Genomic DNA, 26,191 nt, shown 5'->3' with positions numbered 1-26,191 from the left:
TTTTGTCCAGAATTTCTGAAATCACAGTATGTAAATGATTGCTTATACATAAATATTAGCCCTGAGGAGGCAATACTAAAGTTCAGTATTTGATAAATCATTCATAAAAATAAGGTCTATTTTTTTAAAACTGCACCTTAATTAACAGTCCTACTTATGCTGTGGGAGATACACACAATGCGACACATCCACTGATGCTAAGAAACTGACCTAACGGTGTGACACACAGCCAGCTACTTTTACGATAAATGATCTAAACAATATCAATATACAAATCTGCGAGAAAGACAAAACAATTAATGAAAAATTGTTGCAATTTTCTACATAGTTAACTGAAGAACAAAAGGAAGAACTGGATGTTTTAGGCCAATAGCTCTTTGCAACATTTCAGGATGTCCTTGATTTATATTTTACACATTCTAAAATAGAGGTAACTACCATACAATGAAATTCTAATCACTAGGATTTCTAGTAAAGGCAGGAGAACACAACAGGAACAGTTTTTCCTTACTCTATTATTAGTTCCAAAAGAAACAGACAAAAAATAAGAGAAATTAATTAGCAGCAACCACCCAAAAGGAAAAAACCACCATATGCTTTAAAAGTCTGTAAGGGGTGGCCAAGGAAAGCCAGGTATGGCTCACAGTGCAGCTCAGAGCTAACCAGCTCCCAATCCCAACCCAACAGTAGCAGGTAAGAGAGAGAAAGTAGATTTTATAATCTAAAGAGAAGCAACGTGTGAAAGATTCTTTAGGAAAGCCAGGTATGGCTCACAGTGCAGATCAGAGCTAACCAGCTCCCAATCCCAACCCAACAGTAGCAGGTAAGAGAGAGAAAGTAGATTTTATAATCTAAAGAGAAGAACGTGTGAAATATTCTTTAATCCATAAAGTTAAATGTAATATTTTTATTTTTAAATTAGCATGATACTATCTAGAATGGTGTTCACCAAATATTGCTGACTATCTCTTGGGTGGTTGTGAATGATTTGTTTCCTTCTTTGTATTTTGGTATTTAAATATTTTGAAATTATGAGCATTTTTTAATAAAAATTATATACAGATTTCAAACATTCCTTTAAAGAATAAAGTTCTAATTAACATTTTCTTCTTTGCTAGACACTTTTCAGGATTCTCTTCCCCACCTAGTTTTAATGAGAAACTGGCATACTGGACATTGGTTAAGATGGCGGAGGAGTAGGAGACACCGTTTTCAGCCGGTCCTCCGAGTCGAGCTGGATAGGTACCAGACCAGCCTAAACAACCACGGAACCAGCCTGAGACGCAGGAAGACGCATCTGGATCTCTACAAATGAACATCTCCAGCGCTGAGTATTGAGGTACGAAGCGGGGAGCCATGAAACCGTGCACAGATATCGGAAAATAAACGGAAGGGGGAGGGAGCCGCCGTGTTCGGGCGCCGGGAAGCGGTAGCCACTTGCACGGGAGAGCGGGCGGGGCTCGCGGTCGGCACCCGCAAAACAGCAGACTGAGACCGTGAGCCGGGTGCGCGCGCCACCAGGCATCTCGCGGAACCCCGGAATCCCGGTGCGCTCACAGGATCCAGACTGAGACCGGGAGATCCGGGAGCGGGCGCGGGGCGGCTGGCGGCATTAGAAACACAAAGGACAGAGACGCGCCGGCCCTGGAAGTGAGGGCTGGGACGCCGGGTGTGGGGCGCACATCCCGGACGCTGCAGGGTTGAGCAGCACCAACAGAAACAGAGTTAAAGTGGCCAGAACATTAGTAGAGAACGGGCCGCAATCCCTCTGTTCTGTGACAGAGGCTGAAATTTGGCCGCTGCTGCTCTGACTCTCAGAAGAGGCACAGCAAACCGCCAGGGAAAGCCGCCACAGAACAAAAGCCTGGAAATACCGGCTCAGGGAGTGCCCCTCCCCATCCCCCCTCGCAGGGGACACGGAGACTCTACCCAAACAGGGCTGCCTGAGTATCGGCGCGGCAGGCCCCTCCCCCAGAACACAGAAGGCAGGCTGAAAAATCAAGAAGCCCACAACCCGGGTGCCTGGGTGGCGCAGTCATTGAGCGCCTGTCTCCGGCTTAGGGCGTGATCCCGGCGTTCCGGAAAGGAGTCCCTCATCGGGCTCCTCCGCTGGGAGCCTGCTTCTTCCTCTCCCACTCCCCTGCTTCTGTTCCCTCTCTCGCTGGTTGGCTGCCACATAAATAAATAAATAAAATCTTTAAAGAAGAAGCCCACATCCCTAAGATCCCTATAAAACAAGGGGCACGGCCTGGGACCCAGTCAATAATTTGGGCTCTGGAAACCCCGCAACCTCTCTTCATCAGAATGACAAGAAGGAGAAGCCCCCCCCCAGCAAAGAAAAGACAGTGATTCTGTGGCCTCTGCCACAGAAATAATGGATATGGATGTAACCAAATTATCAGAAATGGAATTCAGAGTAACGATGGTCAAAATGATGAGTAGAATTGAAAAAACTATTAACGAAAAGGTTACTGAGAATATAGAATCCCTAAGGGCGGAAATGAGAGCGAATCTGACAGAAATTAAAAATTCTATGAGCCAAATGCAGGCAAAACTAGAGGCTCTGACGGCCAGGGTCGCAGAAGCAGAGGAACGGGTTAGTGAATTGGAGGATGGGTTAATAGAGGAAAAAATGAAAACAGAAGATGGTCTTAAAAAAATCCACGCCCACGAATGTAGGTTACGGGAGATTACTGACTCAATGAAACGATCCAATGTTAGAATCATCGGCATCCCCGAGGGGGTGGAGAAAAACAGAGGTCTAGAAGAGATATTTGAACAAATTGTAGCTGAAAACTTCCCTAATCTAGCAAGGGAAACAAACATTCGTGTCCAAGAGGCAGAGAGGACCCCTCCCAAGCTCAACCATGACAAACCTACGCCACGTCACGTCATAGTGCATTTCGCAAATATTAGATGCAAGGATACAGTATTGAAAGCGGCCAGGGCAAAGAAATTTCTCACGTACCAAGGCAAAAGCATCAGAATTACGTCAGACCTGTCTACACAGACCTGGAATGAGAGAAAGGGTTGGGGGAGCATATTTAAAGCTCTTTCAGAGAAAAACATGCAGCCAAGGATCCTTTATCCAGCAAGGCTGTCATTCAGAATTGATGGAGAAATAAAGACATTTCAGAATCGCCAGTCACTAACCAATTTTGTAACCACGAAACCAGCCCTACAGGAGATATTACGGGGGGTTCTATAAAAGTAAAAAGGCCCCAAGAGTGATACAGAACAGAAAGTCACAGCCAATACAAACAAAGACTTTACTGGCAACATGGCAACATTAAAATCATATCTCTCAGTAATCAGTCTTAATGTAAATGGTTTGAACCATCCCATAAAACGCCACAGGGTTGCAGATTGGATAAAAAGAAATGACCCATCCATTTGCTGTCTACAAGAGACTCATTTCAAACCCAAAGATGCATTCAGACTGAGAGTAAGGGGATGGAGTACCATCTTTCACGCAAATGGACCTCAAAAGAAAGCTGGGGTAGCAATTCTCATATCAGATAAATTGGATTTTAAACTACAGACTATAGTTAGAGACGCAGAAGGGCACTATATTATTCTTAAGGGAAGTATTCAACAAGTGGATATGACAATTATAAATATATATGCCCCCAACAGGGGAGCAGCAAGATACACAAGCCAACTCTTAACCAGAATAAAGAGACATATAAATAAAAATACATTAATAGTAGGGGACCTCAACACTCCACTATCAGAAATAGACAGAACACCCTGGCAAAAACTAAGCAAAGAATCAAAGGCTTTGAATGCCATACTCGACGAGTTGGACCTCATAGATATATATAGAACACTACACCCCAGAACCAAAGAATACTCATTCTATTCTAATGCCCATGGAACATTCTCAAGAATAGACCATGTTCTGGGACACAAAATAGGTCTCAACCGATACCAAAAGATTGAAATTATCCCCTGCATATTCTCAGACCACAACGCTCTGAAATTGGAACTCAACCACAAGGAAAAATTTGGAAGAAACTCAAACACTTGGAGACTAAGAACTATCCTGCTCAGGAATGACTCGATAAACCAGGAAATCAAAAATCAAATTAAACAATTTATGGAGACCAATGAGAATGAAAATACAACAGTCCAAAACCTATGGGATCCTGCAAAGGCAGTCCTAAGGGGGAAATACATAGCCATCCAAGCCTCACTCAAAAGAATAGAAAAATCTAAAATGCAGTTTCTATATTCTCACCTCAAGAAGCTGGAACAGCAACAGAGGGACAGGCCTAATCCACGCACGAGGAAGCAGTTGACCAAAATTAGAGCTGAAATCAATCAAGCAGAAACCAGAAGTACAGTAGAGCAGATCAACAGGACTAGAAGCTGGTTCTTTGAGAGAATCAATAAAATTGACAGACCACTGGCAAGACTTATCCAAAAGAAAAGAGAAAGGACCCAGATTATTAAAATTATGAATGAAAAAGGAGAGGTCACGACGAGCACCATTGAAATTGGAAGGATTATTAGAAATTTTTATCAACAGCTATATGCCAATAAACTAAGCAATCTGGAAGAGATGGAATCCTTCCTGGAAACCTATAAACTACCAAGATTGAAACCGGAAGAAATTGATTCCTTAAACAGGCCAATTAATTATGAAGAAATTGAGTCAGTGATAAACAACCTTCCAAATAACAAAACTCCAGGCCCGGACGGTTTTCCTGGGGAATTCTACCAAATATTCAAAGAAGAAATAATACCTATTCTCCTAAAGCTATTTCAAAAAATAGAAACAGAAGGAAAGCTACCAAACTCATTCTATGAGGCCAATATTACCTTGATCCCCAAACCAGGCAAAGACCCCATCAAAAAGGAGAATTACAGACCGATTTCCCTAATGAATATGGATGCCAAAATCCTCAACAAGATACTTGCTAATAGAATCCAACAGTACATTAAAAGGATTATCCATCACGATCAAGTGGGATTCATACCTGGGATGCAAGCGTGGTTCAATATTCGCAAATCAATCAGCGTGATACATCATATCAACAAGAAAAGACTCAGGAACCATATGATCCTCTCAATCGATGCCGAAAAAGCATTTGACAAAATACAGCATCCTTTCCTGATTAAAACCCTTCAGAGTGTAGGAATAGAAGGTACATTTCTCAATCTCATAAAAGCCATCTATGAAAAGCCTACTGCAAATATTATTCTCAATGGGGAAAAGCTGGAAGCCTTTCCCTTAAGATCAGGAACTCGACAAGGATGCCCACTCTCGCCACTATTATTCAACATAGTACTAGAAGTCCTTGCAACAGCAATCAGACGACAAAAAGGGATCAAAGGTATTCAAATTGGCAAAGAAGAAGTCAAAATGTCTCTCTTTGCAGATGACATGATACTCTATATGGAAAACCCAAAAGAAGCCACTCCCAAACTATTAGAAGTTATAGAGCAATTCAGTAACGTGGCAGGATACAAAATAAATGCTCAGAAATCAGTTGCATTTCTATACACGAATAACGCGAACGAAGAAAGAGAAATTAGGGAATCCATCCCATTTACAATAGCACCAAAAACCATACGTTACCTTGGAATTAACTTAACCAGAGACGTAAAGGACCTATATTCTAGAAACTATAAATCACTCTTAAAAGACATTGAGGAAGACATAAAAAGATGGAAAGATATTCCATGCTCATGGATCGGAAGAATTAACATAGTTAAAATGTCCATGCTACCCAGAGCAATCTACACTTTCAATGCTATCCCGATCAAAATACCAAGGACATTTTTCAAAGAACTGGAACAAACAGTCCTTAAATTTGTATGGAAACAGAAAAGGCCCCGAATCTCCAAGGAACTGTTGAAAAGGAAAAACAAAGCTGGGGGCATCACAATGCCGGATTTCGAGCTGTACTACAAAGCTGTGATCACAAAGACAGCATGGTACTGGCACAAAAACAGACACATAGACCAATGGAACAGAATAGAGACCCCAGAAATGGACCCTCGGCTCTTTGGGCAACTAATATTTGATAAAGCAGGAAAAAACATCCGGTGGGAAAAAGACAGTCTCTTCAATAAATGGTGCTGGGAAAATTGGACAGCTACATGCAAGAGAATGAAACTTGACCACTATCTCACACCATACACAAAAATAAACTCCAAATGGATGAAAGACCTCGATGTGAGACAGGAATCCATCAAAATTCTAGAGGAGAACACAGGCAACAACCTCTACGACATCGGCCACAGCAACCTTTTTCATGACACATCCCCAAAGGCAAGAGAAACAAAAGATAAAATGAACTTATGGGACTTCATCAAGATTAAAAGTTTCTGCACATCCAAGGAAACAGTCAGAAAAACTAAGAGGCAGCCCACGGAATGGGAGAATATATTTGCAAATGACACTACAGATAAAGGACTGGTATCCAAGATCTACAAAGAACTTCTCAAACTCAATACACGAGAAACAAATAAACAAATCAAAAAATGGGCAGAAGATATGAACAGACACTTTTCCAATGAAGACATACAAATGGCTAACAGACACATGAAAAAATGTTCAAAATCATTAGCCATCAAGGAAATTCAAATCAAAACCACACTGAGATACCACCTTACGCCAGTTAGAATGGCAAAAATAGACAAGGCAAGAAACAACAATTGTTGGAGAGGATGTGGAGAAAGGGGATCCCTCCTACATTGTTGGTGGGAATGCAAGTTGGTACAGCCACTCTGGAAAACAGTGTGGAGGTCCCTTAAAAAGTTAAAAATTGAGCTACCCTATGATCCAGCCATTGCACTACTGGGTATTTACCCCAAAGATACAGACGTAGTGAAGAGAAGGGCCATATGCACCCCAATGTTCATAGCAGCAATGTCCACAATAGCTACATTGTGGAAGGAGCTGAGATGCCCTTCAACAGATGACTGGATTAAGAAGTTGTGGTCCATATATACAATGGAATATTACTCAGCTATCAGAAAGAACGAGTTCTCAACATTTGCTACAACATGGACAGCACTGGAGGAGATAATGCTAAGTGAAATAAGTCAAGCAGAGAAAGACAACTATCATATGATTTCTCTCATCTATGGAACATAAGAACTAGGATGATCGGTAGGGGAAGAAAGGGATAAAGAAAGGGGGGGTAATCAGAAGGGGGAATGAAACATGAGAGACTATGGACTATGAGAAACAAACTGAGGACTTCAGAGGGGAGGGGGGTGGGGGAATGGGACAGACCGGTGATGGGTAGTAAGGAGGGCACGTATTGCATGGTGCACTGGGTGTTATACACAACTAATGAATCATCGAGCCTTACATCGGAAACCGGGGATGTACTGTATCGTGACTAACATAATATAATAAAAAATCATTTAAAAAAAAAAAAAAAAAGAAACTGGCATACTGGTTGTTGTTTATGGAAAATGTGTTTTAAGGGGCTTTGTGTTTGTGTGTGTGTGTGTGTGTGTGTGTGTGAGAGAGAGAGAGAGAGAGAGAGAGAGAGACTGACCTTCCATTCAAAGGGCAATGCTTTCTGATTTTGTTTGCCTTAATTATTGATTTTGCCTCCTATGTCTCATTATGGTCCACTATTCTCACTATGGAATAGTCAGCATGTTCAAAGCTAAAAAAGCTATGCTAAGTAGGTAATTCTGAATCTCCTATCCTAATACCTTGGGTTTATTTTGTCTAAGGAAGAGCTATCCCAAAACACTTCTGTAAGTTTCTCTTGTACCCCATCGACTAGGTTATTTGTGTGTGGTTCCTTTATGGCACTCAAACTGCATTACAATATGAAAACTTCATGGTCTTCTGCCTCCCTATTCTGTCAAATTCCAACATAAACAATAAAAATTCATGCAGTTGTGGAAGATGTTTATTAAATAAATTCTCTTCCACTGGAATTTCATAAATTTACTGATCAAAGACTATGATACTGCATTTTATTTTTAACAGCAGGGTTATGAGAGAATACTAAACCAGGGAATGTTCCCATGCTACAGTCCATTAACTCACCTCTAATCACATTTCACCCTTTCTCAAAAAGCAGGCTCAGATATTTTTTAGAACTTATTGTAGGTGAAAAGTTAGTAGTTAACAACTCAGAATCCAGAGTCCAAGTTCAAATCTCAGCTCAACTACTTCTCAGTTAAGTCCTTAGGAGAAGCGGGCCGCCATAAGCTTCAGTTTCCTTAGCAGTAAGCTACTAATAGCGGTAGCAGTACACATCACTGCTGTGACCATAAAGGAAATAACACAAGGAAAGCCTTAGTGCACAGAGTCTGGTAAAAGGGAAGTACTCATAAACATTAGTTATTCTCATTATATTATTTAGTTATTTTTCTTTCTGTCATATGCAAGCATAGTTGTGAGTTTAAAAAGTAACAAAGTCTAAATAGTTTTTATAAAGATTTAAAAATCTGACTAAAAGAAATTAGTAACATACACACACATTTAGCAAAGGGTTCACATTCAGAATATTTAAGACTACCAATACAAAAAGAAAAATAGACAACCCAGAAAAAAAAATGGGCAAACTACTTGAAAAGGTATCTCGCAAAGAAAATGGCCAAAAAAACATATAAAAACACATTCAACTTCATTGGTACTAGGAGAAATGCAAATAAAACCACATAAGAAACCCATACACAACCACCAAAATGACTAAAATTAAAAACACAATAAATATTGGCAAAGATATGGGGCAAGGAAGGGAAACTCATATGCTGCTCGTGGACATAGAAACACAGCTACTTTAGAAAAGTTTGGCATTATCTATTCTAGTTGAAGATAAACATAACCTAAAAACAAGCACCTTTACTTGTAGATACACACCCAACAGAAACACATGCACATAGGCATCACGAGATGCGCACAACTATGCTCCTTCCTAGCAGCGTATTCCTAATAGCCCCACACTGGAAGCAACTGAAGATCCATTCACAGTAGAAAGGAGAACTGAATAGTGTATATTTGTGCAACGAAGCATGATTATTTTAGTGAAAAGGACTGTATTACCCACAACATAAACGAGCCTCCGGGGTGCCTGGGTTCCATGCGCAGAATCTGTCTGACATTCTCTCTCTCCCTCTTCCTCTGTCTCTCCCCCTGCTCCTGTGTGCACTTGCCCGCACTCCTGCTCTCTCTCAAATAAATGAACTCTTTAAAAAAAATAAATAAATAAACGAACCTCACGATTCTACTTGTAAGTAGAATCAAGTAGAATCAGACTATAAAAAGAGAAAAAACTGATGGCTGCAGAGGGGAGGGGAGGGGAGAGGGGGATGGACAAAATGGGCGAAGGGGAGAGGGAGAGATAGGCTTCCAGTTACGGAATCAGTAAGTAAGTCACAGGAATAAAAGTCACAGCATAAGGAACACAGTCAATAATATTTTAATAGTGATGTCATGGGACAGACGGCAGCTACGTTGTAGTGAACAGACAGCATAACGTATAAACCTAACGGCTCAGTCCGTTAAGCGGCTGTCTTTGGCTCAGGTCATGATCTTGGGGTCCTGGGACTTAGCCCTATGTCAGGCTCCCTACTCAGTGGGGAGCCTGTTTCTCCCTCTGCCCCTCCTCTCACTGGCACACTCTCCCTCAAATAAATAAATAAAAATCTTTAAAAAAATGTATAAACCTGTCAAGTCACTAAGTAGTACACCTGATATAACACTCGTGTGTCAACTATACTCAAAAAAATAAAAAAACACCCTCTCGAACATAATGTTAAAGAACCCAGTAAAGACTGTGCTGTAAGATTCCGGTTTATATCACATTCAAAAATCTTATAAAATTAAACCGCAGTGTTTAAAGACCCATGTTTAGTCAGTAAAACTATTAAAAATAAGAAAGCTTCTACCATAAAAATCAAGACAGTAGTTACTGGAGAGGTTAGTGATATAGTGTTGGGGAGCTCAAGGGAGCTCTGTAGGGCTCTAGCAATGCAAACTGTACAGATATTCTCTTTATGATAAATTTTTGCTCTGTAAATATGTTCTTTTAACTTTTTGTGTTTAAAGTTTTAAAAATCTCAAAAACAACCCAAATCACTGGAACTTACTAGAGAATGACTTAATTTGAGACGGGTAAATTACATGTATTATATAGTTTTGTTTTCTCAAAGAAAAAAAAAGCTAGAGAAAAGTCACTTTGCCCTTGGACAAGTTTTCAGAGGAACTAACTTGAATATCAGTATCTGTGGTGAGTTACTGTTATATAAACATGGAAATAAAATCACCCAAGATTTTAAATCACTGCATGCAAGTAAGAGAGGGAATATACCTTTCCTGCTCCCAATGTGAGCAACTAAAAAGTGGCAAGTTTGTATTTGAAAAAAGGTGGTCCTCTGGGCCCACAGTGGCAGTGCAGCCATTTGGCCTCAGCAGTCCCTTCCTCTTGAGCTACTGTGTGTCATTCTTTCCTTTTCTTGAAGGAAAAACACATGGTCACAATTTTCTTCCCAGAAGTACAGAAACCCAGTCTTCCCAATGGCCTCACCAGAGCCACTCTGGGCTTTCTCTCCAGAGCATGCTCTCTCGGTAAGGCTGAGAATTTTCCAAATCAAGTGCTGCTTCCTTTTCACGTACCAGTTCCTTCCTCGATCTTTCATTCCTCTTACATTTTATTTTAAGTAGCAAGGGAAATTTTGCTCCTGCACTTTCCACACTCTGCTAGGGAATTTCCTCAGCTAATATCGAAGTTCATCAATTACAAGTTTTATTTTTCTTCCAAGAGTAAAACATGATTCAGCCACGTGCTGTCACTTTATAGCGAGGACAACCTTCCCTCCAGTGTTCAATAATATGCTCCTTATGAGATCTCACCAGAAGCCCCTTTAACGTCATTTCCAGCAACATTCTGCTCATCATCATGTATGTATTCTCTGAGACAGTTAAAGCTTTCTCTACTGCTCTCTCCTTTCTGAGCCCTTTACCAGAATTGCCTTTAATGTCCATAGTTCTACCAATACTTTCTTCAAGAAATCTGGGCCCTTTCTATTAAGTGTGTAAAATTTTCCAACTTCTACCCATCACCCAATTCCAAAGCCACTCCCTGACTTGTAGGTATTTGTTACAATAGCACCCCACTTTCTAATAGTGAAATCTGTATTAGCTTTCCAGGGCTGCCATTACCACGTACAATAAACTGGGTGACTTGAAACAACAGAAATTTATTTTCTCACAGTTCTAAAGACTGGAAGTCCAAAATCAAGAAGTCAGAAGGCTCTAGCAGAAGATCCTTGCCTCTTCATAGTTTCTGATGGCTGCCAACGATCCTTGGCCACCACCGCAATCTCTGGCTCCACTGTCACACGGCAGTGTCTGTGTCTGGACATGGTGCTCTCTTGGTGTATGTCTGTCCAAATGCCCCTTGTCTTATAAGGACATGAGTCATTAATCCATTATGATCTTATCTTAACTTGATTATACTTGCTGATACACAATTTCCAAATAAGGTCACATACACAGGTACTGGCCTTGAACATATCTTTTTTGGGCACAGACACAATTTTACTCACAACACAAGGAAAATTCTAAACACACCCAGAGACTTCTGTGAAGAGACAATGTGGTCCATGATAGTAGCAATTTTTGTAACTGAACACACGCTACTAAGATCCTGGTTTCCAGAATTTCTGATGGTGACAAAAGCTAGTTTAATCATATTTAAGTAGGATCTTTCACCTAAATTCATTAACCATTTTCTAAACAAAAGGATCTTTCTTTAGAATGAACTAACATAAAAATCTCTAACCTTTAGTGCTTCAGTGGCCTTGCGAAGTTCCTTAATAACCGACGATAAAGCTTCTGGGTTAATTCCTTGCTCACAAAGCCGTACACAAATAGACAGAGTTTCCATATCTAAGCCAGTATTCAAAATTCTTGAAATTTCCAGCAGAACTGAAAAAGACATAGAGGAAACTTCAAAAAAAAATTACATTAAAAAATGTGTATGCAACACTTTGTTTTGAGTTCACATAATACTGCACAGCACCAAAGAACTAGCACAGCATCCCTAGATTTTGTCTTGTTCTTACTTAGCCTAGCACCAGAAATATACTTACACTCTCCCTCCACATAACTGCTTTTTGTACTTTGAATTATATTCTACCACTCATTTTAATATCTTAAATATATGCATCATCATCAGGATTATTCTGAACATCTCCCCATTTTTAGTATGCTTTTACAATGTAATTTAGTCTTATAACATCCCATTCTATGAAACACCATACATTACATAACTACTGTACTATTTTAAGAGCTAAATGGGCCTCATGTTTTCTTCACTGAAATAATCCTATGATAAGCATCCGTATATCCTAACTTCATTTTATTTCATTAGGATAAATTTCTAAAAGTGGAATTGCTCAGTAATATACATATTTAAGGCTTTAAAAGTACTTAGAAACTTCTACGATTTGACAGATTAATCATGTCCATTGAAATCTAATAGTAAAAAATGAAAGCTTATTTTTTAACTTCATTTTTTTATAGTACTTCATTTTACTGTAGTTTATAAAAGTAATTGACGTAAAAAACACTAGCAAAGAGAAGCACAGAATATAAATACACTGGCTTCATTAAATTTTGTTTTATGGTGGTTGATCCCCAGAGCATGTTTAGAATTTGTTAAAGTCAATGGTCAACATGTTATCTATGGCTTTCTGTATTATTTTCCCTTGGCATTTTACTTAGAAAGTTATTCCCCATGCAAAGATTACATAATTATCTACCACTATTCCCTTCCACCACTTCAAAGTTTATTTCCTGCCTGCCTATAAACATTTAAATATTTAACTCCCTGGAGTTTGGCTAGAAGATAGGATCTAACTTTACCTCCCTGAAATAAGCCCATTTCCTCAATACCATTTATTGAGTAATCCCTCCTTCTACTACTCAATTAAGAAGCCACCTTTATCATGTAGTAAATTCCCATTTACCTATGGATTTGTTGCATCTCTATCCTATGTCAGAACCACAATTTTAATTACTAACTTTTATCAACATGTAGAAGGTTAAAGATTCTCTGTTATCATCCCTTTTCATAAGGTCTTTTATTCTTTCAGTGAAATTAAAAATCTTGATCGAGGGGTGCCTGGGTGGCTCAGCTGGTTATGCATCAGACTCTTGATTTCAGTTCGGGTTATGATCTCAGAGTTGTGAGATCGAGCCCCACATTTCCTCCCTGGGGGTGGACCCCACATTTCCTCCCTGGGGGTGGAGCCTTCTTAAGATTTTCTTTCTCCTGGGGCGCCTGGGTGGCACAGCGGTTGGGCGTCTGCCTTCGGCTCAGGGAGTGATCCTGGTGTTATGGGATTGAGCCCCACGTCAGGCTCTTCTGCTGTGAGCCTGCTTCTTCCTCTCCCACTCCCCCTGCTTGTGTTCCCTCTCTCGCTGGCTGTCTCTATCTCTGTCGAATAAATAAATAAAATCTTTAAAAAAAAAAAAAAGATTTTCTTTCTCCTTCTCCTTCTGCCCCTCCCCCTGCCTCTTTCCTTCTCTAAAAAAAATCTTGATCAATTCCAAATTTGGATTATGACTTGAATTGCATAAAAACTACATTATTTTGGGATGAATGGACAAGTTAACAATACTGAGGGATACATGAAGTCTAACTCCTTCAAAAACCTAACATAGTACTCATGATGTTCATGAGATGGGTCCTTCCCACCTTTTCATATCAGACATTCACTTTCATCTCTAGAATTTCAAGGTTTTTTTGAAAAATGTCTTTTGTGCCTTAACTTTTTGAACACATGGAGTACAGTTAATGTCCTTGTCTTGCTAATTCTAACATCTGTGTCAGTTTTAGGTCTGTTTCAACTGACTGAATTTTTCTATCATGGGTTGTATTTTCAGCTTTGCATACTTAATAATTTTTTATTAGATTCTTGACATTGTAAATTTCACCTAGTTGGTTGCTATTTTCATATTTCTATACATATTCTTTTTTAAAATATTCTTATACATATTCTTGGGCTTTGCAATGAGATGCGGTTATCTGAAAAGTTTGATCCTCTTGAGTCCTTTAAGATTTCTATAGTCAGGATCAGAGCCCTGTCTGGCGTACAGCTAACTGCTCCTCATCACTGAGGCAAGACCCTCATGAGCGCTCTACTAAATGCCTCATGAATTACGAAGTTTTCTATTCTGGCTGGTAGATATAAGCACTATTCTCAGCCTTCTGTGAGCACGGTGTACTGTTCCAATTCTTTTGGATGCCCTTCCTAGCTTTGTGGGTACCTTCCTCACACACAGGTGGTAATCAATACTCTGCTGAATACTTGAGAGGGACCCTCCTACTGGTCTCTCTCTGTAAGCTCTTTCCTCTCAGGTATTCTGACCTACAAACTCTACCTGCTTTGGTCTCCCTGGACTCTAAACTCCTTCTGCTATCTTGGGGGGGGGGGGACCACTGGGTTCTACCTGGGTTCACACCAGCCCCCAACTGCATTGCAGTCTGGAAACTCTCTGAAGGTACTAAGAACAGGCAGCTATTAGGCTCTCTTCATTTACTGTCTCTGGGATCACCGTCCTTTACTACCTGATGTCCAGTGTCTTGAAAATCATTGTTCTGTCTGGGTTTTGGGCCCCCCCGCCCCTCAGGTAGGAGGGCAAATCCAGTTTTTATTACTCCATTTTGGCTGGAAGGCTGACAGCCCTTTCTGTCTCATTCCTTCAGGCTTGGTATGCTAACATACCAATACTGCTCTTCAGTTGTATGCAGGCTGTAGTTTACGTTATCTGCTGAATTTATTTCAATAACTCTATTTTAAGATTTCTAATTCCCCCCCATTAATTGCTTGTCTTTATTTCATAGTTAAATGCTTTTTTATAACCATGTATTTTGTGGCTGTTGTTTCTGCCTTTACCTATCTGAAGCTATATTCTTATCTTTGGCCATTTTTGAGATTTGTGTTTTCTGTTTCTTCAAGTATAAGCAAGCAGCGAAAGACAGTGGTTAAGGGTCTGCTCTCTACAGCCAAGGTACCTGAGTTCAAATTTCACCTTCATTACTTAGTAGGCAAGGTAACCTTTCTGTGCCTTTATTTCATCACTCTGTGAATTAGGGGTAATAGTACTTACTTTACAGGATCATTGTGAGGCTTACAAGACACACACAGAATGCTGTGTCCATTGGAAACCAGTGCTCAAAAAAAGAGCTGTTATTACTACCTTCTCTTTTTTCAATTTTCATATGAGTTGTTTACATTTTTCATCTACCCTAGGTATTTAGTGATTTCTGACTGGAAGCTTATCTTCAATGGGAGATTTTTCTTGATGTCCTGACCTGGTGAAGCATTCTTGGATGGGCAGTCTCACAGTGGCCTCAGCCCTCTGGACCAGACCTTGTGGAAGCATACTGGCTCCAGACCCAGAGGACATATGAATGGTACTTCCCAATCCCTGGCCGTGGCAGATGGCACATTTCTGGCCCCCAGCTTCACTCAGGCAGGGCAGCATGCTTCGTCAGGTTCCATTCCCAGTCTCCTGCTATGGTTCCCATCTGCTCCTCTTTGGGGAAAACCTCTCTCTAACCAGGAGATTTTCCTTTCTTGTTTTTGAACATGGCTGTGCTGATAATTGCATTTTAGTATGATTTCCTGTCATTTTTATATGCTTGGAGCAGAAAGTTTTAACCAAGTGTGCAATCATTATCAATTTTGGCAGTGAATCACCAATTTCTTTACTTTTTAGTTTTGTCTTCATAAATGCATTCTACCTTGCTTTGGTATATTCTAGGTGATTAGTGCAGGTATTCTAGGATATTACTTATTTTGTAGCCAGCCACCTTAACAAATTCCACTGAAGTTTTTCAGTTAATCCTCCTGTTTTCTAATTAGATAATCATTTTACCTACAAATAATCGTTTCGTGTCCTTCCTAACAGTTTTTTCCTTTTCTTACCCTGCATTATTTGCTTGAACTTTCATATCAGTGGTTAAAAAAAAAAATTCAGTGAAAGGAAGTGTTTCCAAACATTTGGAATGCTTTTAAAACTAACGTTTAGGATGATGGTAATTTCATATAGCTATCCTTTGGTGTGTTAACAATGTACTGTTTTCTTTTGCTAAGACTTTAAAATTAGGGAAAAAGTGCTGAGTCTTATGAATACCTTTTCATCAAACACCGAAATAACCAGGTAGCTTTTTGCCTTTGACATAGTGAAAGAACACGTTTACTGACAGATTATATTCAGAGCTGATGAACAGTGAACTTGGGAAATCCCTACTTTTATAGTAAGCAGTTAGCAAACTTGCTTTTTATCTGGAAGTAGAGATTACCTCATCCCTCATGCTGTTCACTGTAATACACCCCTGAGAAACAGCAGGAAGAAAGAGCAGTCAGGGACTTGCCTTCTTGGGCTACTGAGCAAGAATGTACAGGTATGCTCAGGGCTCACAGGCTGCATCTCCCAATAGTGACACTACATGACTTCTGATGATAAACTTAGGAAGGAAATACAGCTTCCTCCTGGCTCTCTCTTGAGGCACTCTCCCTTAAAACCCAGCCACCAAGTGTGCCACATGTTCCAGACAACAGCCCCTGCTGCAGGCCCAGCGAACAGGCAGTGTCAACTAGAAGATATGTGAGCAAGGAAGCTTTGGGATTACTCTAGATTCAGCACTAACTGCAATGCATTAGAGACTCTCAATGAGAATTACCCAGGTAAGTCTGGCCAACACCCAGGACTGTGAGAAACAAGTAATTGGTTTATGCCAATAAGTTTGGGATGGTTTGTTATGCAGCAGCAGAAAACAAAAACATGTACTTTCTGACCTACTCCATCCAACTCTCCAACATTACCATCATCATCACCAGTATTTGTTGCTAAAAATTCTCCTCTCCAGTTTTCTTTTCATGGTAGACCTCTATCTATCAATGCTCTGCTTATTCCTGACTTCATGCCTCAGTTCATGCTTTTCTCCTCTGCCTTTTCTCTCCATGTAACTCCATGCTCTCCTTCAGGTCCATCTCAGGACTAGTATTTCTTTCCTTTAAGCTTTCCTGTAAACTTTATGTTGATCTTTACCTCCTAACTTCAGAACTCGTCTATAATAAGTATTTCTGTAGTGCCTACTGGTACTTAGGTGTATTCTGTGCCTACTACGCCACTGCTGGAAATATAGTTGTGAAAAGATAGATATGGTCCCAATCCTCATGGAATTACAGTCTACAAGAGATAGATATTAAAGTAATAACTGGTCCTAGTTAAAAGGGAAAGAGGGACAAGAAAAGCATACCTCCAAAACAAATTATAAAGGCATCTTACATAGTTGTGAAAGATCGTGTTTAGGAAAGACTTGTCTGAAGAAGTGACAAGCTTACACTTCAAGGGTGAAGAAAGATCAACCTAACTAATGCAGAGGTAGGAAGAAGTGCTAAGAGAGTGAGTGAAAAAAAAAAACAGCTTGTGAAAAAGTTCCTGCACTAAAGAGAACTTGGTAAAGAACCCTTCATAGATCTGAAAGGTTCTTCATGTGAAAGCAGTATAATTACAGGGGGAGCATAGGTGTAAAATATGAGAAAAGACAGACATGAACACCCACTAAGGCTCTATTGAAGATTTCAGAACTTTGGGAAGCTATTAAAAAACATAAAAACGAGAGTATGACCATCAGATTTTCATTTTTAAGACTCTGGCTGGATAATAGGGAATGGATCTTGGAAAGACACAGAACACCCGTGGAGAGGGAGTCCAGTTAAGTTACTGCCATCTTGGGGATAAATGAGCAGATGGCAGGAACAGGAGAGATAAAGACAAGTGGTCAAATCTGAGACAAAGGAAGAACTGAAAGGGCTTAGTGAAGAACTGAAGGTAGGGGAGGTAAAAGAAAGCAAGAATGATTCCAAGTTGCTTTCTCTCGTGGGTAACTAGAGTGATAGCCTAGGGACCATATATTTGTTTCACTGACACTACCTTGTACCCTGTGAACTCTCTTAACTCCTTCTTCTAGCTTACCACCTGATATATAATAAAGTAGCACTACACTGAAACCCTCTGGTAAGGAAGAGGTTCATTTTTATCACAATTATAAAGAACATATTTACTAGCAGTAATTGGAGGCATAAGGAAAATTTAAAAATACACAAAAATAACAAAGTATGAAGCTATCTAGACAATAACTGAAATCTCAAAACGTTGGAAAGCAAAAGAGGCAAGTGAGTATACTGGAGGACAGAGAGAGAGGTAGTAGAAAAGACTGACATTTTAAAGAAGGAATCTGGAAGAGAATGTTGAGGATCTAAAAACGAGAGTAGGAGACTGATATAAGAGCTTCAACTAAATCAGGCCAGGATCAGTCAAGTTCCTTTCAGAGTGAGCCACACAGATAAATTACAAGTCTACCTGCTTTTGAAGTATCATTATCTAAATGCTTTCATTTCACAACAAAAATAAAAATGTTTATAGCTGAGTTCTACAACCCTGAAATCATTCAGATCCATTAAAAGATTAAATTACTGGGGCACCTGGGTGGCTCAGTTGGTTAAGTGTCTGCCTTTGGCTCAGGTCATGATCCCAGGATCGAGCCCTGATCGGGCTCCCTGCTCAGCGGGAGCCTGCTTCTCTCTTTGCCCCTCACCCAACTTATGCTTGTGCTCACTTGCTCACTCTCTCTCTGAAATAAATAAGTAAAATCTTAAAAAAAAAAAAGATTAAATTATACTGTTAGCTGACTAATGGGAGGGAAGTAGTAAGAAGATGAGAATATACTAGATCTTTAAAAGGGCCTAGTCAGACTCAAACTTTTGACTCTCAGGGCTAGGTTTAAATACAGTGAAACCCCACATTAATTAAGTTTCAAATAATAATAATGTTATTTGGGTAGTTCAGTCTAGCCCCTTGGGCAAGTTAAAGTCTTATTTCTGGGAATGAAGGTGGGACTATAAAATGATACCATGGGAGTGCCTGGGTGGCCCAGTCAGTTAAGCATCAGACTTAGGCTCAGGTCATGATCTCAGGGTTCTGAGATCCAGCTAGAGAAGAGCTCCGTGCTCATGGGGTAGTCTGCCTCTCCCTCTATGCACCAGCCCCCTCGTGCGCAGCCACGCATGTGCTCCCTAATAAATAAAATCTTTAAAAAATAAATAAAATAGAATGACAACATGTAGGATTTTTCTAGTTCAGTGTATGGTCAATTACTTACAGTGTGTTTCTGTGTTTACCTTTGTGCCTTACTTATAGACAATATGGAAAATGTTTTCCATTAACTTTGCAGTAAGTCAACTTCGATTTTACGTGACTGTTTTGGAATCCAATTATGGCAAGATAGCAGGGATTTTCTGCAAGCTCAGAATTCTAATGGGCATGATAGTCCCTAGATACCACATTTAACAAATGGTAATTCACTGCCAACCTGGGGCCTTCCTATCTTGAGGTTTGTGGGCAAACTGTGTAGAGGAGCAGTGTTCTCCAAGTCACGCATATTGAATTTTTTTTTAAAATGTTATTTTTTCACTTTTTCATGTTCTTACACTCAACAATCTTCATTTTACACACCCTTCTCTCAGTAAAAATCTTGATGCAACCAATATAATCAGTTCTCATTTGTACATCAATAGTACCACCAGAGATAAAATGGAAGTTTTCCATCCAAAAGGGATTCTATGCCCATATAAATAAAGAACCTAAGTATACCTAACATAAACTGACAGAAGAGAGGCCTCATACGTATCTCTCCATTCTGTTAAAAAAAAAAAACAAAAAAAAACCGCCACTGGCTTCCATGCAAAGGTGTAAGTCAATACAACCTTTACCCACTTTTTGAAAGTTTCTCAGTCCACTCTGCTTTTACAGAAGACCTACATTAGTAGCTATTTTTGCTAACCAAAAAAAATCCGAGTTTTCGCTTTTATGAAAAAAGGCAAAAATGAAAACAGCGTTCAGTGTTTGTTTGCAGCAAGCCATTACAGCGCACAACCCCAGCATTTAGAGTGTCACTGCCAAGCTCCTTCCCCGGGGAACTACACTCAACATTTCACCATCAAGCTGCCAGAGCTTTGAACTGTGTCTGGGAGCATCTGTGCTTTATCTCTATTTGTTTTGTGCATCTGTTAACAAGATGTGTCCTAAGGCATCAGAAAAGCCTAAGAAAGGTTAATTTTGGGGTCTGGGAACACTCAAAAAATTTTCCATATAAATCAATACTAACTGCTTCTTCACTATACACCATCTCAGCTTTAGGAAAGGGTTCATGGGAATGTTCTGCTTTCAGATAGCCCGGGGAAACCTGTAATGTGGTACATCAAGAAGGAATAAGAAATAGGCCGAATATGGTGTTAAGAATAAAAACATGGGCGCCTGGGCACTCAGTTGAGTGTCCAACTCCTAATTTCCGCTCGGGTCATATCTTAGGGTGGTGGGACGGAGCCCCGCCCTGTAAGGGCAGAGTCCGCTGGTCCCTCTCCCTCTCCCTCGGCTCCTCCCCTCCCCCATCCCTAAAGTAAATAAAATCTTTAAAGAATAAAAGTCTATTTTTCAGAGAAACAGCAAAATAGATACGTGGTAAATAAAAAATGAGATGCAAATGTTCTAATAATACACGCAGGTCTTTGAAAAAGAAAACAGCAACCCTTGCAGAAAAAGCCAAGTCTTATTAGAAGCCCCTATAAGGAGTGGCTGAATCACTAAGTGGAGCCTACAGTGAAGTAGACAAGGAGACACAGCGGGGAGGCCGACACTACAGAGTGAGAATTGCAGTTATGTTTCAATAGAGATGGAGACTAATGTCAATATACCCTGGAAAATGCAAAAAAAGCAATATTTAACATCCATCAAACATACATAAGTGGATGTGAATAAAATGGGGACAAAGGAGTCTGCAAGTGGAATGTACACGTAATATAACACAAAAGTAATAATAACTATCTTTTGATTCATCACCTTCGATATGCCTTTACCTTAAATATTCACAATAACCTTAGGAGGAAGTGACCTCATTTTACAGAAAAGAAAGACAAAGGTCAAAGATGTTTAAGTAGCTTGTCTAAACTCACCCCCAGGACTATGAAGTGGCAGAACCGGCATTAAAGAGTAGAGACAGGATAACTCCAAGACACTTCGTCTTCCAGCACGTGTCCGCAGGCGTGACGCCCGCGTGCCTCGGGGCGCAAAAACAGGTAACTACACCTACAGCCTCAGACACCAGCGTCATCTGCTCCAAGATGAAATGGAGCAATTCTGAAGACGGGGCGACCTGCTCACTCGCCGCTTATTTAAAAAGAGCCTAATGAAGGGCCAGAGACAAAGGACATAGCGGTGACCAAGCACACAAGGCCGCTGTCCGCACGAGGCTTACAGTCTTGAAGGCTGTTCCTGCTCCGGACGAGGGGAAAGTGCGCTCTGCACCCGGCGCCGCGCGGCAGGCGGTACGTGGGGTGGCAGCGGCGCCGGAAGCCGGCCCCACGCGAAAGGACGCCAGGCCCCTGCCACAGCCGAGGGGCGTGGCGAGGGGAGCGGGAGCCGCGCGGGTCCGGTGCGGGAGGCACGAGGCGCGCGCCGGGCTGACGTGGGGGCTGCAACGTCGTGCGCGCGACAAACTACGCAAGAGCGGAGACAACTCTCAAAGGATGGGATCGTCAGCACTACGGCCCTGGCGGGTCCCTTGGGAGGACCCTCAAAGATGCCCTCTGAAATGGACCTAAAGTCCTTCTTGGCTTACCGCCGCCTGATAGCCCTGGCTGCGGGAAACGGAAACAAGGTAAAGTGGGAGAAACGGGCACTCACCGTCCATAGTCTCCCTCACCGCGTTCAGATTCGCCGCCGCTGCCGCCGCCGCCCCGGCACCGCTGCTGCTCGCCATGGCGGAGGCCGAGGGAGGCGGGAGAAGGGCCTGACCCGGAACTGGAGTGCCTTCCTTTCTCCTGGGCAATCACACCACGCGTCTCCCGCTCACGCCGGGCAGGCTCCGCCCCTCGCGCTCGTCGCCAGCGTGAGGCTGCGTTGATTTAAATTTGGAGCCTCGTTACTCTGCGCGGAATGCGAAGCGAGGAGTTGCCATTCGAATTTACTACGCGGCCTCGATGCGATTGGTTGGTTCGCGGACAGCGGTACGACGCGATTGGCCAGCTCCCTACAGGGCCCGTGCCCTGGTTGGCCTAAGACAGCGCGGAAGCGGGGAGTTAAAGAGTCTATGCCCGTCGTGGGAGCTGGCCTGGGCCCCCGGGAGCCCTGGAGTCGCCTATTGGGGGGGCTTCCTTTTTATACACACCACTAGGTACGTTCTTTGTAGTCCCTGGCCTTTCCTCCTATCTTGAATTGGAAAGCTCACTTTTCCTTTCTCCCGACCCACCTGCCCGCTGTCCCCGGGGTGAATGGGAGCAGCGGGAGAATAGGTGCGGAAGGGGGGGGGGGCGCCAAGCAGTGATCGCGTAGGGTTGGGAGTGACACTGGCGTGACTGTCCACTCTGCTCTTCACCGAAGGAAGCCAGCTGCTTCAGCCTTCCAAGAAGTAGATTCTTTCTCCCTAGTCGTATCCCCCTTTGACTGGAAGTAATGCAGTCTCGCCTTCTACCCTGGGCTTCTTAGCTAAAAGGGTGTTTGAGGGGAGGCAACCAAAGGAGGCGGTTAATTTCCTAGCCCTAATTAGTCATACTTTTTTTGAGGGGGACTAATGTGGAAGAAAGACACCCGTGCACAAGCTTCCTCGTCTCGTATTTGCTTGCTACAGATAATTGCTGTTTAGCAACTGTGGTTTAATAGGCAATTGCTGGAATATCCGAAGGGTGTTCAGAGTGTTAGAGACTTAAAATAATGAATAAAGAAACTAGAGGTAGGAGTCTTTTAGTTAAAAAGAGTTTTGTGTCTGCTGTAACATTTAGTTGCCTCGAAAGCGGACCTGAACTCATTCATGTGCGGTTGACTGCTACTTATGTGCCACTTAACTTCTCTGAGCCTAAATCTTCAGCTATCACTAATATCGTACCTCTATAGCTTTCAAGGTTATTTCGAGGATCACTTTAGAAAATGTATGTGTGCCTCTTTGTAAACTATTAAAAAAAAAAAAAAGACCCAAGAGCGTTAGATTTTTAGTTCTTTTTGCAAAATATGTTTGTTGAATTCATTTCAGTTGTCAAAATGAATGTGGACCTTTGTGGTTTTATTGTTCATACTTATTTCTTTTTAGTTTTCTCTCTATGCTATGGGAGATGTCAAAGAATCAAGAATGCAAATAACACCGGAAACTCCAGGAAGGATCCCAGTTTTGAATCCTTTCGAAAGTCCTGGTGATTATTCTAATCTCCATGAACAAACTCTCTCCAGTCCTTCTGTTTTTAAATCAACGAAATTACCAGTAAGTTATTCTTGACTAGTATATACAAATTATTTTAAAAATAAGCATCTTTCTTTAGAAGTTAAGGGAGAAATTTATCCTGGAGCACATATATCTGTAATGTGCTTTTTTAGTTGTAATGTTCACTATACTCTAGTGATTGGGCTAAAATTAGGTAGTTTTTGGTTTTTTTTTTTTTTTTTTTTTTAGTTAACATTTCTCTTTTTTTTCTTTCAGTGGATAATATGTTGGCTTCCTGCAACTGGGTGTAACTAGGTACTATGATTGATGATATATTTAGTAATGCTATATTCGAGAAGCTCTGTCATCTAATAATTTTTATTTATGCAGCAAACTTATTTGAATGCTGCTGTGTTAGATAAAGTACTAGGCATAGAGAAGTCAGGGTCATTAGACACAAACTCTCAAGGAACTTGTATTCTAATGTAGGAATCAGCAAACTTTTTCTGTCAAGGACCAGATGGTAAATATTTCAGATTTGCAGGTTATCTTGTTGCTGTTAGAACTAGTCACCTCTGCCTTGTATCACAAAAGCAGCCATAGGCAATATATGTAAACAATGAAACATGGCTGTGTTTCAATAATGCTTTCTTTATGGACATTTGAATTTCATGTAATTTTCTAATGTCATGAAATAATAATTTTTTAATTTTTCCAACCATTTTTAGCTTGCAGATTGTATAAAAAGAAACCAACGTCTACTATAAAGGAACAGACATAACTAATCTAGCAACTTCAAAACAGTATATGAACTATTAGTGGTTAAGGTGATTAAGGGTGATATGGAAGGGAAAATGCTCTTTTGGAGATTAGGGAAGACTTTATTGCTTTAGCTTATTTTTACTGTTATTTGCTACAGTGGAGTTGTTTTTGAAGTATGATCGTTTAAACTAATAAATTACCTAGAAAAACTGCAAAGTGCGTTGCTGTTAATGCTATACTTCACATCCGCTAAAACTAAAAGCAAGTAGAGTTTTACAGTTATGCAGTTTATATTGAGTCGTAAGTCTGGCCTCATGATTTTTGATTGAACTGTATTAAATTTTAGTTATGTGTTAATCTAGAATAAATAATAGATTAGCTGCAACTTATCCTCAAAGCCAGAACATGTGAGATGTTGAATTTTTAAGCCTGATTTTGTCAAAAATGCATTCAGAATTACAGATTAGGATTTGGGTAAGTTTTTGGTTCCGTTGGATAGTTGAATGCAGAGGAACAGCGGTGATTACCATTCATAATTATTTTAAGGATCAACTATTTTATGAGCTTTTGCAGGCACTTCTGTAGTTGAGACTTCATTTCATTTCAGTTCATACTTCGTGAAAGTAAAGACCTTTGATAACTCTAATAAGAAATTTTTACCTTTACTTGGGTATGTTGTGTCACTGATGAGTATTAATTGTGGAATTTTTATACCTTTATTACTCTACTGATTTTTTTCCATTATTATGCAATTTTAAAAATCACCCAGTTGGAGGATTTAGATATTTTAAAGTACGATCTAGTCAGTTGGTTTAGTGTGATTCGATTACCATTTGCCATTTAATTTAGTGGTAAAGCCAAATTTTAAAATACAAGTGTTGAAATGCTTTTGCGTTATAACCATTCACATTATTTTCAAAACTGATATTGGTTAGAATTTTGATGAACTATTTTAGTTTGCTTTTACTCATAGGTTCACTTTCTTTTGTTAAGACTCCAGGGAAATTTAGATGGTCTATTGATCAACTAGCTGTAATAAATCCTGTAGAAATAGACCCAGAAGACATTCATCGTCAAGCTTTATACTTAAGTCATTCTCGGTAAGTTTTCCTTTTTTTGTATCTAAGTATAATAACATATTCTTAAGTGAAGAGAGACAGGAAATTCCAAAGGTTGAATATATTTATAGGTAAAGATATCGGGGAGGAAAAATTCTAATACAGATTTATTGTATCTAAATGAAGAGTGAGTTCAAAGAACTATATCCAGAAAGAAGATTCCCTTGCTAACAGTTCTAAACCTTAGTAGGAATCTTTTTTTTTTTTAAGAGATAACTTTCCTTTGTTACTTATGGGACAGCTGTGCTTTCCAGCCCTTGGTAGAAGGAAGAACATTTTGAAATTTGTACCTCTCTATTGATTGTGGCTTCTCCCATTGAATTTTTGTATTGTTTTATTTTTTGGTGGTGTGGGGTAAAGCAAAATGCTCTTTCATTGCCATCTGTGTTTGGGGAAGCCTAAAATCCCAAAACACATTGAATGAAAGGGTATCCGTTCGCAACAGAGAGACCTTTTCTAGGCATTATCCAGCTTTGATCTAAGACCCTTAGGGGATCTAAATTGCATTGTATTAAAGTAAATCTAGTAATCAGAGCAGCCTTAACTTTTTGATGCGTTATGTAGGTTTCCAGGCACTAGTTTGCCTCACCCTGGTGTGCTGTGCTGCTTGGTGATGTCTGATGTCGTGAACACATGCACTTCTTCAGGGGAACAGACCTAGCTTTTGATTACATATTACTGTCTTCTATAATTATAAATAACAGTGTTTGTTAATAGTTTGGGGGATTCTTGTTGATGTCAGTTTTATAGTCGGATGTTTTAAATATTTGAACCAATTGAATACTGGTGTGACCAGCTTTTAATTTTCAGTCCCAAGGTACATGTGTTGTCAGTCCAAAATAATGGATAATTGTTCCCTTTAACTTTAGAATTCAGTCACACAAAAATGTACACGTTGAGACACTTTTGCAAATATTTGTCTGGATTTTTAACCTCTTCCTTTCTGCTTAGTACCTTGGTGACCATTCACTCACAATTAATGTCTACCCAGAAGTGTTGTAGAAAGGGTATAGGATGGGGAGAGAGCATAAAAAGATTTTAACTTAAATATAAATAATA

At 40.3% G+C, this 26,191-nt stretch overlaps 2 protein-coding genes across 3 annotated transcripts in view; one reads left to right on the top strand and one right to left on the bottom strand.

Moving 5' to 3' along the window:
* The window catches only part of MZT1 (mitotic spindle organizing protein 1), a 28,300-nt gene extending 6,398 nt beyond the window's left edge, over window positions 1–21,902 (bottom strand). The window contains exons 1-2 of the mRNA XM_045810911.2: window positions 21,746–21,902; window positions 11,769–11,914 (exon numbers count right to left, since the gene is read on the bottom strand). Coding sequence (XP_045666867.1) covers window positions 11,769–11,914; window positions 21,746–21,821 — 222 coding nt within the window. The 5' untranslated portion in view covers window positions 21,822–21,902. The remainder of the gene's footprint in view (window positions 1–11,768; window positions 11,915–21,745) is intronic.
* Window positions 21,903–22,109: 207 nt separating this feature from the next.
* The window catches only part of BORA (BORA aurora kinase A activator), a 25,930-nt gene continuing 21,848 nt past the window's right edge, over window positions 22,110–26,191 (top strand). For both annotated transcript variants that reach the window (XM_087865102.1, XM_045810909.2), the window contains exons 1-3: window positions 22,110–22,235; window positions 23,145–23,312; window positions 25,008–25,114. In XM_087865102.1, coding sequence (XP_087721228.1) covers window positions 23,160–23,312; window positions 25,008–25,114 — 260 coding nt within the window. In that variant the 5' untranslated portion in view covers window positions 22,110–22,235; window positions 23,145–23,159. The remainder of the gene's footprint in view (window positions 22,236–23,144; window positions 23,313–25,007; window positions 25,115–26,191) is intronic.

Source organism: Ursus americanus, chromosome 10 (assembly GCF_024610735.1).
Source record: "Ursus americanus isolate L20-20 chromosome 10, mUrsAme1.1.p, whole genome shotgun sequence".
NCBI classification, from domain to species: Eukaryota; Metazoa; Chordata; class Mammalia; order Carnivora; family Ursidae; genus Ursus; species Ursus americanus.
The sequence above is the reverse complement of the archived record's forward strand: the minus strand, read 5'-3'. Positions and strand labels throughout refer to the sequence as shown.